The 18,712-nt window shown below is 41.6% G+C and overlaps 4 protein-coding genes across 5 annotated transcripts in view; 2 read left to right on the top strand and 2 right to left on the bottom strand.

The window, feature by feature from the left end:
- Nucleotides 1-4,980, bottom strand: part of suco (SUN domain containing ossification factor) — a 59,723-nt gene extending 54,743 nt beyond the window's left edge. Inside the window, exon 1 of the mRNA XM_083767854.1 lies at nt 4,701-4,980. Coding sequence (XP_083623980.1) covers nt 4,701-4,753 — 53 coding nt within the window. The 5' untranslated portion in view covers nt 4,754-4,980. The remainder of the gene's footprint in view (nt 1-4,700) is intronic.
- Nucleotides 4,981-6,314: 1,334 nt separating this feature from the next.
- tmed5 (transmembrane p24 trafficking protein 5) lies at nt 6,315-13,270 on the top strand. Its single transcript, XM_083767429.1, has 4 exons — nt 6,315-6,683; nt 7,675-7,772; nt 7,876-8,059; nt 9,971-13,270. The coding sequence occupies exons 1-4, from the start codon at nt 6,492-6,494 to the stop codon at nt 10,187-10,189; spliced, it is 693 nt and encodes a 230-aa protein (XP_083623555.1). The 5' UTR covers nt 6,315-6,491; the 3' UTR covers nt 10,190-13,270.
- An 895-nt stretch (nt 13,271-14,165) lies between these two features.
- pigc (phosphatidylinositol glycan anchor biosynthesis, class C) lies at nt 14,166-16,658 on the top strand. Its single transcript, XM_083767226.1, has 2 exons — nt 14,166-14,218; nt 14,813-16,658. The coding sequence occupies exon 2, from the start codon at nt 14,817-14,819 to the stop codon at nt 15,702-15,704; it is 888 nt and encodes a 295-aa protein (XP_083623352.1). The 5' UTR covers nt 14,166-14,218; nt 14,813-14,816; the 3' UTR covers nt 15,705-16,658.
- A 1,214-nt stretch (nt 16,659-17,872) lies between these two features.
- The window catches only part of dnm3a (dynamin 3a), a 42,036-nt gene continuing 41,196 nt past the window's right edge, over nt 17,873-18,712 (bottom strand). For both annotated transcript variants that reach the window (XM_083766499.1, XM_083766500.1), the window contains one exon: nt 17,873-18,712. This exon is cut by the window's right edge and continues 465 nt beyond it. The gene's annotated coding sequence lies outside the window, so the exon portion shown is untranslated.

Below are 18,712 nucleotides of genomic sequence, written 5' to 3'. Positions count from 1 at the left end.
GAAACAGGTTGGGCTGGGACGCCGGGTGTTATCTTACAGATTACTGTCCATCATGTGGGTGTATAAGTACGAATCATATCCAAAAACAAACACAGCAGCCTAAAGTCAGTTATTCGTCTGTCAAACAATACATGTCCTGTGATCAAAACATCAAAACTGATGGCACAGAATTTCAATACACTGTCTGGTATTGAGGGAACAAATCACCACAACATTCCAAATATATGCTCAGAGAAATGCTCTTATGTTGTCAAGCTTGACTGATTATGAACTAATAGTAGGAGAGTGATACGGTAGGTTCAACTGAGCCAACGGCTGCTGCAAGCAGACAATCACAATTACATTATATAATAATTATTCTTCTAACAATCTTCAAGTGGCTGACAGAATTCCATAACAGGCCTCTTAACTACAAGTATATCAACTGTCCAAATGTGGCAATCACCATCAAGTGTCCAACAAGGAGCCGCACAAAGTACTCCGGACAGAGATAACTCACAGTGCAAGCAATTTCTGGACTGAGAGAAGTATGTTGCAGAGAGAAAACTGCAGCGCTTAGTGCCATGACACACACTGGCAGGCATCTAGACACAAATTTATAATCTAATGGACTGGAAGATGTATGCATGTGGCAGCAGATGGAAAACCTTTAATCTGTAGAAAATGTCCCTTTGCACACACACACCTACTGAAATGGACAGGTGTGTAGGAGGAGGTCGCTCAGACCAAGGCAACATGATGAAGATCGGAACAACTGAAACGTTCCATCTACATTAAATTACTTTTACTATAAGTTTTTGCTCTTCTCAAAACCTTCTTTGAAAGGCATGTTCACATTTCACACAAATCTTTGTAATCTTCAGGGGGCACCAACCTGCTCTTTGGGAGCAGTTAGTGGCTCAGTACCTGCTCAAGGACACTTCCACAAGAAGCCAGGAGGAACTGTGGATCAAACCGGGAACCTTCCGGTTCCTAGATGTCCACTCTACTTCCCGAGCCACTGCTGCACCCACAAATTGTGCACGTGTCCATACACTCGAAATGTGAACACACACCATCAGTGCTGCAGTGCTGGTGTGAACAGCCCGGCCCAGGCTAATGTATACCGTCAGACTCCTGTTATTGGCTCTGTGACCAGTGGAACATTACCTACACAAACATGCACGTACATACACTGCCGTGCCCTGCAACATAAAGATCTAGCTGGTTACTAAGTGACCAGAGAGCCTCACGTCTAACCTATAGAGGACAAAAGTCCATGGCATGCTGCCATTTCTGAGCATAGGTTGTCTGATTATGGATTTTTCAAGGCCGATCCTGATATTTTCGACAACAGGATGGCCAGAAAACTATTTCGTCTCCCTCTCAAAGATTCTGATATCCATAATTAATGTAGAGAAATATGTAGGCTTAAAGGCAACGGATTCCCTTTTGTCTGTGCACTCTTACTGACTATTTAAGAGTAGTGCTTGAAACGTTTTTGCATTCAAAATAGATGTAAGTTTTTTCCCTATTACACAGGATAATTAGCCTTTTCTTCAACAATGTTGATCAGCAAAATGCCCAGGGAAAGTGTTACCGGGTAACTTAAACATGCCTCTCTTGTTGCCGGGTGAATCATGACGACAACCCCAGCCCCCTTCTATAGGCCTCCCCGCCCCGGTCAACACTGAAAACTGAAGGAGAAACTCTCAGAGCCTGTACTACTGGAAATGGCTGCATTGATCAACTACAGTATCAGTTCCTTCTGGGAGGTGTGAGAGTTCGCACTGGGGAGTGACAAGGTTAACGGCACGCTATAAATGAGTTTACATTAGTGATGAAGTCCAAGCATGTTTGTGCCTGGCCATTTAGTTTGGCTGTGGCTGGGAAAGTGAAAATGTGTACCACCAGCATAGCAAACAACTGACCACTGTTTTCTAGTCTGTATCAGTCTGGTAATAGTGTACTACTACTCATCATTGCAGTGAACAGTAAATGTTGAAGGTCTCACCATGAAAGGGCCCAACAACGAAAAAAGATTTCAGTAAAGCATTGATTATAGTAAGTAGTAACTAGTCCCATACGATATTCGTTATTTCACTGAATGAAAACCTACAGTATGTTGATCCAACTTCTCTATACATAATGGATCTATACGTTTTTCTCACTTTCATTTGGCATGTAAGCATTTCACAACAAAATATCAGCATTGATGGTTCAATATTTAAGAAGAAAATATAAGCCTTGGTGGCTCATAAACATGGACAACCTTTTTGCAATGCAATATCAGCATCGCTGGCTCATCGTGAGTAAGGTCTGGAACGAAAGATCATGCTTAGTGTCTAATACAGCACAGAAGTACTGACACACTGTAAATGCAAATAAATAACAGCTAGGCTAATTCCTGTGCCTACACATTTAACTGTACATGGCAATATCTACACAAAGGTACAGGTTTTTCGTCTAATTGACATGCAAGTAGCACATTGCCTTAAGTTACTGTAGGATACATTTGCGGCTAAGCTGTTCTGTCATCTAGTCCAAGGAGAAAATCACACCTGTGTGAAGTGACTGGTGCAACTCCGTGTGGGGGTCCCCGGAAGTTCCAGACCCACAGCCAGGGTGCCGGCCCGGTTCCGGCGAGCCGCCCCACATCCGAAACGGTAGAGAAATTACAGAGTTACCGTGTGGGGGTCTCTCTACTGTACCATACTGTCAATGTACTGTCACACCCGAAATCATCATATATACAGTTAATATGTGCGTTTGTGTGTGTGTTAGGTTGCGCACAGGTGGTGAAAAACAACCATGCTATTTTCGTGCTCATACCCAGGCACCCACCCAGCCACACACATAGCTCCGTAAGGGAGTGGTTGCACCACTCAAATAATGTCTGCCTACTTTTGAATAACTTAGGGCAATCTTAAAATTCTCAAATATACAGTGTCATCTCCAAGTAGGAGTTGTCAAGAGAGACATATGTAGTTTGACACCCAGTTAACCACTTTCAACCTGGTTTGGTCATGTCATTCATTCTAGACAAAATTCTCAATATTTTCAGAAATCACAAAAATACCAGATATCACAATTGCATGCAACATGTTGTGGGCTTGTACATCAGCCATTCCCCTAGCCTGGTTTCCAGCCCATATAGACCCTGCACACTCCACTGAGTGCACTCAAGAGCAGGAGGCTCAAAGTCTGACAATCAGGCTACCTACAATCAGGCCCCCTATTCCCTAAGTATATAGGGCTTCAATTGCATTGAGAAACTTCATCTAGCAGTCTACCGGATTGGATCACCTCCATTGAAACCAATTTACGTTTGGTATAACATAACAATCCAAGACCAACACCAGTTAACAGTGAGTTCAACATCAGATTCTGCACTTGCCAGTTTTACTTATTGATGAAGACATTACAGAACACTAACCTAATCCATGTCGTGATCTACAATACATGATATGAAAATTGGCAAAAGAATAAAGCTGTCAAAGTCTCTATTGTTTAAATGAAGGGAAACTAAATGTCTGCCACTGAATAATGAATAAATGAATTATACACAGAAATGAATCTAAATAAACTTGATTTGCTAATAGCTTCAACCTGGAGAGGTAGCTCGTCCCTGTAACTTAATCACTCCGCCAGAGAAAGTTAACACATCATCACATTTTTTATTCTCAAGTCCTTACTAGTGCTAACCCCATGTATTGTTGTGTATGTTAGCGCTCGTCTTATAGACTTAACAAATCCACTGACAGCTGTCACCTCATATATATGATGAATTTAGCTACATAGAAATGTCTATTTGTATGTCTCTAAATGTTTGTATGTCTTTAAATGTTTTGATGAATTGAACAATGTGGACCCTGTTGTAAACAAGTGTAATGCTTAATTGGGTCGTCCACTCACAGTTGACAGTCTTTGTATTGAGTTTGTGCTTAAAATGTACTGTAAATTCTACAAACTGTTAATAAATATTTCAATCAATCAATCAAATATGAACATCTAGTGGAGAACATGCAATAAACTGGCCATTTCATGAAACGTATATGCATATTAGATTACAATACATTGAAGTATTTGATTCCATTCAAAAAATATGTTTCCATATTCCATTTAACATATTGCTCATTCCTGTAAAATAATTTAACTTCTAAGTGAAGGTTAGGTTCATGTTTCCATCCATCCAATACTTGTCAGCATGCTCGCCAACATTCAACACACAACACACATTCAAAACACCGAATTTTGAGATTACAGAGGCTGCCAGTGAAAATATACAATAGTTAATTAGTTACTAGTTGTATCATGAATACTTCAATAGCAGTCAACCGTTACAAAATATATGGCCAAGAAGACAAGAGTCCATGTCAGCCATTCAATACCTACAGGTACCTGTACTGTTCTTTGGTTTAAAGCCAGCAATGTTGAAAACAGCTGGCTAGTTAGTAACAAGTTCACACAATCACACAACACTGGGTTTTAAGCAAGGCCAAACCACTCCAAAATGTGACAGGCTGGATAGCTGGTGATGCGATGCTCGTTTAAATGACATGCATCGATGTGTCAAAAGATGGAACAAGGCAAAACGACATGACACAAAAACAGCGACAAAACTGCTGTTGACGAGTCATTTCAAATGTCTCCTTTTTGTCATAAATGTAGTGATGATGAAGGGTTAGGCGATTTAAAAAAAGGGGGGATTTTTAGCTTACCAGCACAGGAGAGCTACAATGAGGCACACCAACAAAACGCGCAACCTCTTCATTATCTTCCCGCGGGGACCAACATCCTCGCTCTCGGTGGGGATGTTTCTACTCTCTCGTTGGCTTTTACAAACAAACTGCCAACAAAGACTGTTATGAGCAAAGGGCCTGAGCTAACTAAAAATAAATAGTAACAAACAGCGAGGTTATGCCACTTGGAAGAAGTGGAGGTGTTTTAATTGTCATTGTGCGGAAAACCTCGCTGCCTCTTGTCTTACTGCTCGGCCGCTTCTCTTTGCTGTGTAGATGGACAGCACACTTTTTGGCTAGCATTAGCACCGCTCCGCGCCGCGACCAATAGGATCGAGCCTGGAGACGGACGGACCAATGAGGTAACAGCGCGTCACCGACGTTTTCCATACATTGCAGCGCCTATGGAAACCCTGGTTCAGTTTCGGCGCTCGAGGCTCAGATCCGGTCTCTAGTCCGCCTACTGTATCCGGTGGTCAAAACCACACAAATAGATCCACATGTCTCGTATCCGCTGTAGACCGCATCCGCAACTTTGCAAAGCAAATCGGTTTCCATGTCTATCAGTGGATCCGTGAATGCAGGATCCGTGACGTTTTTGGACAAAGTACCGCCCTGTTTACCTCTTAGCTGAGCTGGAAGCTGAATGCTGGCAGGACGCGTCATCTATTTTACTGATAGCCAGAGAAAATCGTTAAACTACTGCAATAATGACTAAATGTTGCTCAACTGACTGAGTCACTGATCGTAATAAATGTCCAAATGTAGTGATACTGACACGTTTCTTTCCTGTGATGATAAATATCTAATGATTTGATCAGCTGAGCAGCTAGCTGGCAGGGATCAGTGGACTGGAAGAACATTGTGTACTTTTTGCTTTGACATTGAAATCCCACCTCGGATTGTGATCATTCATAACATATAAAGGCTTTCACCTGAGCAAAACACGGCTGCCTAAACCCAAAGGCTGCAGTTGTATCAGATGCTTCACAGATCTTTTCTATTTGTGTATTAAAATATGTATGACTATCAGTGTCATGTATAAAACATTATAATTCTATAATGATTGACAGAATTGTCATGTTTTAAATGTATGACTGACTGTCATATATTGGTCGAACAATCTGTCATATCGTAAGGTTATTATAACACCCCACCATTGATGTTTATTTGAAATATTAATTATACAATACCATAATGTTTATATTGATAATTTTGTCCAATAGTTTTTGACAATGTTGAAAATGTTTCTCTAAGTTAACATTAGAGTTTATTCTTTATTCTTGAACCCCCTTTCTATAGATGTAAAAAAGGTATAATTGTATCTATGCGTCTATACATGAGACAACACGCAACTCCATTTCCCAGAGTTCAATTCAAACAGGCGCCTGTAAAATGGCCTAAACAGGCGCCTGTTTCAATAATTTCATACAAAATAGGCTTAAAATTACCCCAATAAAACAAGGCGCTAATTCTGCAATTTTTTAAATGATTTTTCTATTTATTTTTAAAGGAATTATTTTATGCAAATTTTTAAGTTCTAAACAGGCGGGGTCTTTCTTGTACAGCAGTGTTTTCCGAATGGGGTGAGCTCGTGAGCTGTCCAACAGAAGTGAAGTTTTGACGAACACATATAACGCATATTTTCACATACAACAGAAGACGAGGGTATTATCGATCATCAAAACCCCTTTTGGTCTGTTTTAAACTCTCCTCTCTCTCCATAGCTAGAGATCCAGCCGTGTTAGTTTTACTTTACAGTAGTACACCATGCAGGTGGTCAGGGTGTTTCTAAGTTTACTGTCCGTGTTCATCGTAGCTCTCCCCCCGGAGAGCTCCGTGGTCTTGGCCGCCTTCTCACAGTCTCTGGACAGCGACTTCACTTTCACTCTACCCGCCGGTCGAAAAGAGTGCTTCTACCAGACCATGAAGAAAGATGCGTCCCTGGAGATAGAGTATCAGGTAAGTGAATAACAACATTGTTATTACTACAGTATGAGAATGTAGTGTACAGTCTATGACAAGTTTGACAACACAACAGCTACTATGTCTGTCAGCTCTGACAGTTCAGAGAGTCAAACAACACTTCATGCTTGGATCGAGACAATCATAGATGTATTTTATAGAATCAGATTTTTGCTTTGTATCTATGACTTCTATGACTCGAAAAAAAATACATGATTACAATAAGGCTACAACACATAACTTTGACGTCATACTCAGTCTCAACCTGGCCCAGTGGAATGAATTAAACTGACTTTGAGAAATAGGTAAAAATTAAATAACAAATTTTTCCCCCAGTGCCTTTATATTCTTATTACTGATTAATTTGTGCATATTTATCCATGGGCTTAGAAACTTGTAAGAAACAGGTTATATTATCCTCCAGTCTTCATTGAAACCAGTTTTGCCTGTCCGGGTGTAACTTTCATATCATGATTGATTTGTGATATACAAATGTACGAAAATACCTATGAATGCCAACGCAGCAACGCTTCTCATTTGCTTAATTTATGCAATCATGACTACTAGTACTACTGGTGCATCCTAAGAACATTTTGTCCCCAAATCTCATTGTTGGGACTACAGTATATGAGGATGGACAAAATCAAGATGCCCAGGGGGATACTTCAGGGAGAAAGCCTTTATCTGGCTCACTGTCTGTCTCCTCCATAGCCTATTAGGCCCACTGTCTGCTGTACAATGGTTTGAAATCAGCTATTGAATCAATTCACTTCTTCTTAGCTTGAACACAACAGTGAAGAATGCTAAGTTTGCTAACCCAACTATAAATTATAAAATTATTGTGTGTGTGTGTGTGTGTGTGTGTGTGTGTGTGTGTGTGTGTGTGTGTGTGTGTGTGTGTGTGTGTGTGTGTGTGTGTGTGTGTGTGTGTGTGTGTGTGTGTGTGTGCGCGCGCGTGTACATGCATGTGTACACATTATGTTCGCAGGTTTTAGATGGTGCAGGGCTTGATGTCGATTTCTTGATTTCATCTCCCTCTGGGCATGTGCTGTACAACGACTACCGCAAATCAGACGGAGTACACACGTAAGTCACACACATAATCCGAGAGACTCTCTCACACACACACACACACACACACACAATCAGACGTGCGTCACACTCACTCAGCCACCCTGTTTCCCTACAGAGTCGAGACAGAGGATGGGGACTACATGTTCTGCTTCGACAACACGTTCAGCACAGTCTCAGAGAAGATCATCTTCTTTGAGCTGATCCTGGACAACATGGAAGCAGAGGGAGAGGACCCCGAGGAGTGGAAGGAATATGTCCATGGGACGGACATGCTGGACATGAAGCTAGAGGACATCATGGTGAGCAGATTCTACAAATGCCTTAAAATACAAGTGCTCACAATTTCAAAAAGAGCCAACGCTAAAATCTAAAAGGACACAGATTTACACGTTTTACACGTACTTGGTTGTGCAACACGCACTGATGCACAATTAAGTAAAAAACAGGCAGTGGCATCTGGTATTCTATCTTTATTCAAAACAGTCTTCTGACTGTATTATCACAAGTTACAGGGGAATTGTTAGGTCACATATTGCGGCCAAAGGAGAATGTTGTAAAAATAGACAATGTCATGAACTCTTACCCATTTGAGAGAACCATAGTGCCCTCATTCACTCCACCCCTACAAACAGACCGTATTTGTGTCAGATGTCACATAGTGATAGTCCAGTAACTGAACTGTAAGCAGGAAGTACATGACGGCAGACCTAGTAGGGAACGGCGAGTAAGTGAGTCAGGGTCACTGTCCAGTTTTCTGAAAAACGTATGTTGCTATATACAGTATATCAATATATATGCTATATATATCAATGGTGCGCAAACCTTTTCATGTCAATGACCAAGTTGTTATTAACAAAGTCGTTTTTGTTTTTTATGATTCATATTTGTTGTTGTTTTTCAATAAACAGGGTACAGAAAAACCGTTTGCAATAGAGAGAAATACTTAAAGCAGAAAAAAAGAAAAAACGGAAGGCAAAAAAACAAAAAAAAAATAAAAAAAATAAAAAAAAAATGAAAATAATAAGGCGATGGTTATTCAGGCAAATTCAAGTACAGTTCATATAATAGTCTGCTCAGTTCACAATTACCGGTAGACAGTGCCTCCACTGTACGCCTCCCCCATTTTAACAGATAGTTGTCTACTTTGTTAAGAAGTCTGAACGTGAGTTTTTCCAGCGCTGCTACCTTGACTACATTCACAGAGGGGTCAGAAGAAGCCCTCCTTTCACATATAATGAGTGGAGGATAGCCCCTTGAGATGCTTCATCTCGTTTTAGAGGGGGTCCTCGGGCACAACACAATGAATACAGTACATAGACAACACAATGAAAACAATACATCAAGCATGACAACACACAACACAACACAATGAATGCAGTACATAGACAACACAATACATCAAGCATGTCAACATTAGCGCTGTTTGAGCGGGTAGGCTACCACCAAGGCACTGCTTACACCGGCTGACCGGCAGCAATCACACCAGCCCCGCTCACCACCACCACCCGCGCTGGGGAAGAACCAGAGGTCCGTCCCTGTTGCTGCTTTTAATTGCATCCGTTGGACTGTCAGTCTCTACAGAGACAATCGGGTTTCTATCAGCTATCGAGGAGCTACCAACAACACGGCTAACAAAATTCCTAGCTACTGGAATCAATTTGCAAATGATGCGCATAACATGCAGCTGCGGTATCTTGGCCTGCCTACCTCGTATTGGCTGTGCCCTCCTCCTCCTGGCAAACAAAGTTTTGATTCCTTCATGTTCTAATGATAAACATCAATAACAAAGCCGATATAGCTAGTAGCTACAGTAGCAATAATACACTTGAGGTCATGCTATTGGCACTGGTGTTCTGATATTGTAGGCACAGTGCCATATACCACAGATCAGCACAGCACACCAGTGCCTATATCTCATGGTGCAACACTCTCCTGTACTAAAACAAACAAAGACATTTTCCAGCAGAGGATGATGTTGTCTTCTAATCAAAGAAAGAATTCCACACACGCCTGATTCATTTCAGAAGCTTTGTTTGTCATTCCACACCTGATTTATACGTTGTTGTGCATCATGTGTCACACAACTTAAGCACAAATCAGGCATCAGATCTGCCCTTTTATTGCTGGTTAGTTTTGCATAATGTAGGCGGCCAGGCGTTAGCTGTGTATTCAAATCAAAATGTTACCTCCCATGTCTCCTCCGTTTGCAGGATACCATGAACAGCGTGAAGTCCCGGCTGGGGAAGAGTCTGCAGATCCAAACGGTGCTGCGGGCTTTCGAGGCTCGGGACCGGAACATCCAGGAGAGTAACTTTGACCGGGTGAATTGGTGGTCCATCACCAACCTGGTTGTCATGTTGCTGGTGTCTGCCGTTCAGGTCTACCTGCTCCGCTCGCTGTTTGAAGACAAAAGTAAAACACGCACGTAACCCGCACCACCCGTATGGGGAAGAGACAGAAAAACAAAACTAACGCACTAGCCTACAAATCTTGGAGGGTGGGTTCTTTTTACTGACCTGGGGGAGTCTTGGCTTGTGACTTTTTGACACAGGACCATAATGTGAACACGTACACACAACAAATGCACAATGAAAATGTAGATGCTCATTTTCTAACTTTTTAACTAAAGGTACAGGGAATGAATCGAACGACAGACATTTTTAAGGTCCAAGGCATCCCTTCTTCCTCTGGTCTGTTGATTCACTGGTGTTAAAGGGACATTGGGAGACTCTGCCCTGGAACAGGAACTAACAGTTGTCATTAGATGGCCAACCATAGAAAGAACGGAATGGAAGTCCCATCAGAACAGCCTCCCCAGGGGACGGCTGCACCATGTTTCTGCAAGTCCTTACTAAATCTAGTCATCATCACGTAAGTATGCATTAAGTCAGATGTCGCACCACACCTAAAGGACCACTTTTCAACCTACCTTCATATAATTGGTCCTCACTAATGTTCATGATAAAATGCCACAAATGTGTTCTACTCGGTCTGTCTCTCATAGGAGGGCTGCCTGAAAAGTTGCAATGTGATAATGGAAGCTATCGTTCTCACAATAATAAAAATCAAGTCACTGGTCTCCTATGAGATACAGACTGGGTAGAAAAAATGGTGGTATTGTTATTTATCATGAACATTAGTGTGGACCAATTATATGAAGATAAGTTGAGAAGTGGTCCTTTAATAAAAACAGGTTGTGCCAGTCTTACTAGTTATTCCTGAGACCTTTCTCGTTTGTGAAAAAGGTTGAGCTGTACATTTTCATTAGATTTGTGAGGATGTTTCAGTGCTGCTCATGATGCTGCTGCATAGAAGACGGTTTGCCACTGAGGTTCTGCTGAGGTGATTCAAGCTTTAGCTATGATGACAATCACTACGTATGAGTTATGCAACACTAGTTTACATACAACTTCTAGTTATTACTAAGAACGCAGTTACAAGATTATACAGATTTAGGAATGACTGACAATCAATTACCCTATTTGTAACCACACCAAACCTATATAACCTTAACATTACAGTGCCTATAGCCTTAAAGGGAAATTTCACAGATTATTTTTACCTAAATCCCGTTGTTCTGATGTGAGTATATAGTGTGGTAAACATGTATTCTAAGGCATTTGTCCCACACTTTATGATCTCCTCACATAAGAACAATAGGATTTAGGTTCCAAATCTGTGAAATTCCCCTTTACCTAAAGTAAATCAACCAACCCATGCCTAAACATAAGCTAGATGGTATGTCTTTGCAGCATTAGTCTTCCAGTCATAGTGTGGGAGGAGGATTGACTCTTCTGTCTGTTGCTAGTTGTATTACTATGACATTTACCATCATGTGTTATTGAGATGCCTTAAGTTTGAATATAGCTTCCAGCCTTTAGTGATTCTGTGTGACCTTCAAATGAGTCAAATTGCCAAGAAAACACATTTTTATTCTAGATGGCCCATCAGTCACACACAGTAAAATCTTCAGTGTTAATTCATCCATTTGCAACTCTGAGAGTGTACTCTCTTCTCTGAGACAAATGGATTTTACTGTGCACATGCAGACACGGCAGGTCTTCAGATAAGGGACCATGCCGTTAAAGCTGGGATAGGGGAAAGGAAAATGTGGTATCTCCAGATCTCGGCAAATACTGCCCTACTCTCCTCTGCCATGATTCATGAGCTTGTGTTGGCTCAAATGGCAACCAGCTTACACTCCACATCCCCACTCTCGACTGCCCAGCCCCCAGCTGCTGAAAAGGGGTGTCTGGTTTCAGCCACCTTGCCCGTGAAGATTTTGTGCCTGCCTGCCTGTCTCTAGTAGTGACAGTAAATCTATGTTAACATCTCACCGACAAAATGGAAGCTCATTGCCATAACTACATGGCGACAAATACACATACATGATTAATTTGCCGTGGCTTCTTGTTCTAGTTTAAATGGCCATTTCTGGAGTATAGATTATAAGTAGTCGATGCCAACAGGCACAGGACCTTGGCTTTTAGAACAAAATGCATTTGTTGTTTTGATTTATCCGTTATATACAGTTGCACCTCCTGTAGCATGGGTTTTTGTCTTTTCTTTTGTTTTATTTTGTATTTTTGCCTGCAACCCAAGATCCAGATCTATCTGTCAGTCTCTCCCTGTAGTCCAGCCTCATGGCAGCATGCTGTGTATGGGAACCTAACAGATAATTCTGCAACCTGTGTGTGCTGACATCATTTAAAGATTTATGTTTTGGAGGTATATTACTCGTAAAAGTTTCTGATACAGTATTAAGACACCGCTCTGAAGTTGTGATGTGTTTTCTTTTTTATTGTATTCAACAAACGTATTTAAAAACCCAGACTTGAAGCACCATGTCACCATCTTCTGATGAGATTTTGAGTTGCCCCCTGTACTGCGAAATGAAAAGTGCTAATGCCTTCATTAGACAAGCCATTTCCTTCTTAGAGCGCAAAATGCTGTTTGAACAAATATGTATTGTTGTATTTAGATTTTACAGTTTTGAAGTATATCATAATTATGTTGCACTGGCTATTGAGTCCTTGCAGTAACAGACACAGCCACCACAAAGATGTGGCGGGGAGGAGGGGTCACCCATTTTTTTTTTACCTGTTAAAAATAGCCCATTAATTACCACCTATACATTTGTTACAATTTTAAATGGTGTTAAATTCAAGGTACTGTATGTTGAGATTATGTATGTCTTATACTTGATGGGTTAATAATATGATTTATGTTCCCTTAAAGTGCTTTACAGTTACCCTGTAATTCTTTTTATAATTACATAAATAAAAAATCCTGTGGGGATTTAAACTTTTAGTTTATTGGAATGTTCAAATCAATCAAAAGCCATGTTGTATATTGAGATTGGAAATATAACTAATAATAATCATAATGACGTGTCTTTCTAACTCAATGGATCAGTAATGAGAATAAACTCTGTTAATATATTCTATAAATTATCTTAAGTTATGCTGTCTACTTTGAAATGTGAGAAAATTAAACGGTTATATACATTGTTTGATGTTTGTGTCCGTCCTGTTATGTTATGTTCCTACCTGAAACCTGAGAAGTGACATCCTTTTGTTGTTTTGATCAGCGTGCCATGGTACTGCTCTGTCCTGCCAATCTGCAACTCAAGTCACCAATAAGCTCATGATAATTCAGTGTCTGTTCACTGCTGTCAATGGTACAGCATTAGGTTTAGACATTAGCTGTTCGCAGTGATGGAAAAAGTACTCAATGTTTTACTTGAGTACAAGTATCAATACTGCAATGTAGATATACTACACTCTGTTACAAGTAGAAGTCCCATATTCAAAATGTACTTGAGTAAATTAAGTACAAACGTGTCAGTGTCGTAATCAAAATATACTTAAAGTAGCCTACTCATTGTCCCATTTCCCAAGTTCAAAATGTTTGTTGATTTACAAGCTCAGAATGTGTCGCATCGTGGCACATTTTGAGCTTGTAGATCTGCTATTTTCAAATATATATATTAATACCGATATATATATAGGGCTGAAGTGGAATAATAATCAAAATCTACAAAGTAGGCTAACTAGTAACTAAAGTTTTCATATAATTGTAGTGGAGTAAAAGTACAATACCTCAAAATGAAGAAAACAGCTCACACCTTTTGACAAGCATAGCTGCTGTTAGACAGACCTGTCAGTGTCTGTCCAAGGATGTCAGCAGAGGAGGAGGAATTCATTGTTCACAACAAATACATGGCTGCGCCACTGCCTACTACTAGCAAACCTTTATACATCCGCACTCCAAGTTCATTAATCATCTGGCATAATGTAAAGGATAAGTGTTATCCAAGAATTGATCAACAGGGGGCGCTGCTGTCACATTCATGGCTGGATCTACTGGCTGGATGATTGGATCCATTCTCACGCCTCGTTTCCGGTATCAACACTTGGATCGAGGATGAGCTTGTGGTAACGACCCGATTTACCCAGGTAAATAAAATGCATTTGGGTGTTACTGTTACCTATAGTAAACGTTTTATATATAGTTATTTTGTCGTGAATAGCATAATGTAAGTGATTTTACTTTTAGCATTAGCCGGCCCCGGTAGTCTGTAGCACTGATCTCTCTGTTGAATGGAACTGACAGACACGGAGCTGTCAGTGTCAAATGTCAACGTTGTACTTGTATCGGTACGTGTCCGTTTAGTCCTGTCACTTATGTGTCTTCACAAACGTGTCCTTACTTCTGTTTTTATATTAAGTGTTTTGGGTTGTGTAAGTGTTTCTCTTGTTGATGTCGAAATGACAAATGACACGAAAGCTCAGACTATTAGCTAGCCCTGGATGATTGGATCAAGACTATTTTATAAGGCTAACTAGCCTTGGATCATGTATTTTTTATAAAATAGTCTTGCATGCTAGTGTCAAGTCAGGTTTCAAAACTATTGTCAAGGCTAATAAAGTTGTTTCTCTCGGTAGACCTATGCCCAAATATGGAGATCACTGACGACATAGTATAAGGTTGCAGTGCTGTTATAAGTACACTATTCATATACTAAAAGCTGTATGTCTGTCTGTGGTCAGTGTGATGGGAGCGGACAGTACCCCGGGTCCAGACGTCCCATGGCGGAAGGTTCTGTGGGAGCGCCAGCCGTTCCCAGACAACTACGTGGACCAGCGCTTCCTGGAGGAGCTACGGAGGAACGTGGGCATCCGGCAGTATCGCTACTGGGCGGTGGTCCGGGAGGCAGTGCTGGTCGGACAGCAGATCTCCTGCGTGGCCATCTTCCTCACCCTCTGGCTCTACATGGAGCAGGGTCTGCTGTCCCCAGGGGCTCTGCTGTGGACCAGCCTGCTCTGTGCCCTGCTGGGCTACGGGCTGTACCAAGCCCTGGGACCGCGGGAGGACTCGGGCGGTGAACCCCGCACACCCCTGGCTGACCTGCTGAGGAGCGCCGCCATCTTCCTCTCCTTTACCTTCGGTTTCTCGCCGGTGCTCAAGACGCTGACGGAGTCCGTGAGCACCGACACCGTGTATGCCATGTCGGCCGTGATGCTCCTCGCTCACCTGGTGTCGTTTCCTTACGCGCAGCCCTCGCCCCCGGGCAGCCTGTCCCTGAACGCGGCTCTGTTCTCCTCTGTGTGTCTGGCGTCGAGGTTGCCCGGGGCTCTGCACACCTTCGCCATGCTCAGCTGTGCGCTGGTGGTGTTCGCCCTGTGGCCCTGCCTCCTGCACAGGATCAAGGAGCACGCCCCGGGCCAGTTTGCCTGGGTGTGTGTGGCGGTGTGTCTCGGAGGGGTGGGGGGTCTGGGGTTCAAGTGGCTTGGGGGAGCGGTGCTCCTGGCCCTGGCCCTCGGGAGTGTGACCCTGCTCTGCCCCCTGCTGCTGGTCAGGCTTCAGAGACACAAGGACAACATCCAGGGGCCATGGGACGAGGCTGAAATCCGGGAGGACCTCAGACACTTTCTGAACTGATGGATAAAACCATCCCACCCATACAGACATTTAATGACTTGAGTGAGCCCTATTTTATACTTTGGCTATTCAGAAATTGCTCACAACACATCGTGATCTTGCAGATCTGCTATTTTCTAAATAGGTGCTGAATTTATAATGTAAATTACACTTTTTATTCACCTTCTATATTGAAATATTTAATGTTTACCTTTATGGGCTGCCCAAATGTGGGCACAGGTGATGTCATCGGCTAGCTAGACTCTTAGCGAGTCAGCCAAGCCATCTACAATAAAGTGATCGGCACCGGAACTGGGCTGAAACCTTGCACAACTTCGTATAGGCCATACGCCATAGATGCGTCACAGACTGGCCACACGAAGGTCAGGATCCACACCGTTATTTTAACCAGTCTTGTTTTACAGCTCAAGCTGCTACTGTTTGTGGCATTGCCCTCAATGTGTTGTGCTGCTTATATAACCTTTTCTTTGTGAGAAGGTTTGTCAGTCAACACTGGGCTATAATTGCCAACAAGGGCTATAATTGTGTTGCAAAAATGTGTGGCTAAAATACTGAAGATATGATTTTAACTTTCTGTTTAGTTTTTGTCTTTGCTCTTAATGTGTCCCTTTTTCTCTCCCTATTTGTTGCCTTTGTTATATAATCAGTTGAGAAATAAGACATCCCAGTTTGATTGCACTTTGTTTCCTGGTCTCTTCTTATTCCATGTGTACACTATATAATTGTGCTGAAGTATCTAAAGAGCACAGATTACGTGTATCATTCACTGGGCTGCACTCGTTCTGGCAGACTCGTCAGCTTTGCTCTGTGCTCTTAAGATACACAACACATTTAGATTATTTGGTGTGCACAACGAGAAACGAGACCTGAACACGTGACATATCTTATTCTTATTTTCCTGGAGCGATTATCTGACAAAGGTGCCAATCATTAAAAACTGTGTTTATTCTTAAACTGGTCCAGCCGGCTCTCATTGACTTCAATGCATTCCATTGAACTTCCGGCTCCAGTTTGACTTCCAGTGCGTGCGTCTAGCGCTATTGCTATTATCATGTGCCCCCTCTATATTTCCCTGCCTCACGTGTATTGCAGACCCTTACAGTTGGTCATGTGGACAACCATGTCTCTCATACACATTCATTTGTCAACTGCTTAAAATAGCAGCGAGGAAGTTTCACCCGAGGACCTAACATGTGTAGGAACACTTTCTCTCAGTTCATCGCAATTGATTAAATCGTTCCAACTAGCTTTACCCCTGTGCCACCTTAGTTTTAATGGTTTTTTTGCAATAAACATGGTTTTGACTTAATAATGGATAATAATCCAATGTAAGTTGGATCATGAACAAAATGTGGTTAATCACAAATAAAATGTACTGTGCCTAAACATGAAGTGATTTGAGTATCATCATTTTGTTAACAAAGGCTAAATATTGTTCCAAGAGAGTAATGAATGCCAAAGTGGGCACTAACGGCACTCATAAAAGGACAGTGACACGAAAAGTGAGGGGCGCTCTTATCATACAACATCATACATCACATTCCGTGCTCACTGCTCAGCCAATCAAACCATTTCAAATTTGGCACACACAAACACAACGCTGGGCTCCAAAATCACACTAGTGTGAAGTGGGGGGCACCCACTACATCATGATCATAGTAAAAAATCCATAGACTTTGCTGCCACATGACGTCACGGGGGACACACAAAGCCTGGCATTGGAAGAGCTAGTGCCACTCGACTATAATACAGATTTTTGAGATTCAATGCTGTATGGCTGAAGTCTGGTTCCCTATTTTACAACGTTTTGGTCTTCTTTTGACCAAAATGTTGTAGAAAAAGCGAGCTAGAATCTCAAGAGGGGGAAGTGCACTGGATTGTCTGGTTGAGTCATTATTAGGAAATTATTAGCAGTCAATGGACCATTGGTTTGCGTAACAGTGTGATGTACTGTACAGTATACACACGCGGGATGCATAATAGCAAGTGTTACAAAAGCGATAGCCCATTTCCCTACCCACCCAACCAACATAACAGTGGTCCCCAGGTTGATTCTAAGTCACAGTGATGGTCCTTGGTTCACAATCAGTTAAAAAACCCTGCTATAAAGGACTGAACAGGAGGAAGATACTACTGAGAGATTGAAGAATGATGCCACAACAGTGGGGAAAAAAGAGAGTACTTTATCTTAAAATATACATTTGAGGGCAACTGCTTTCGCTGTGTTCAGAAATAGGCCTACTCTTTTAGATTTTTAACTTTTTGTTACTTTAACTTGCAAAATGAAAAACATGCATCACAGCAAAAGGGATCATAGCAGGCCCAAGACAAGATTTTGAATTTATGAACATTCAGTGTGAATGAAACTTATAGAGGCATTTATCATCATTTGTTTCTAGGAGTGTTGAGACACCACTCTGGTCTGCAACAAAGGCATTGAGTGATACTGTACTTAAAAACCCTGACTTAATGTACCATTTCGCCATCTTGTGGTGAGAATTCGAGTTACCCTGTGTGCATAACTAAAGATGACATTTTTGAATATTTAGATTTGACAGTTTTGCAGTATATTTCCGACTATTGCAAGGGTTCCCACACTTTTACATGCCAAGGACCACAAACACGCATAGCCTGATAGAGTATGGCTATATCGCAAAAAAAAAGTGAGCTCTCAATGCATCACATTGAGAGCTTTTAGATCAGTTTTTTTTTTTATATTTCTTATACATTTATTTTAGTTAAAAAACTAAATTGCCCTCCTGTTGCACCCTGGCAGTCCCTATACTTTTAAAGCCTGTGGACTATAACAACATTGGTTTTAATTTATGAAAAAGCAAACTATACAATGATTTAGTTTCTGGTTCATTCCTCATAGCTGTGTTTGGTCTCCTTGGCTACAGAATCATCATATAGGAAGCCTGGCAGACCTTTGGTGCTGTCTGTGACAGAATGTTCCATTGTCTGTCTGTTGTATAAAAGGTCGACATGTACAAGTCACCTCCGTGCCA

The sequence above is a fragment of the Protomyctophum parallelum genome (assembly GCF_964188405.1).
Source record: "Protomyctophum parallelum genome assembly, chromosome: 6".
Lineage (NCBI taxonomy): Eukaryota > Metazoa > Chordata > Actinopteri > Myctophiformes > Myctophidae > Protomyctophum > Protomyctophum parallelum.
The sequence above is the reverse complement of the archived record's forward strand: the minus strand, read 5'-3'. Positions and strand labels throughout refer to the sequence as shown.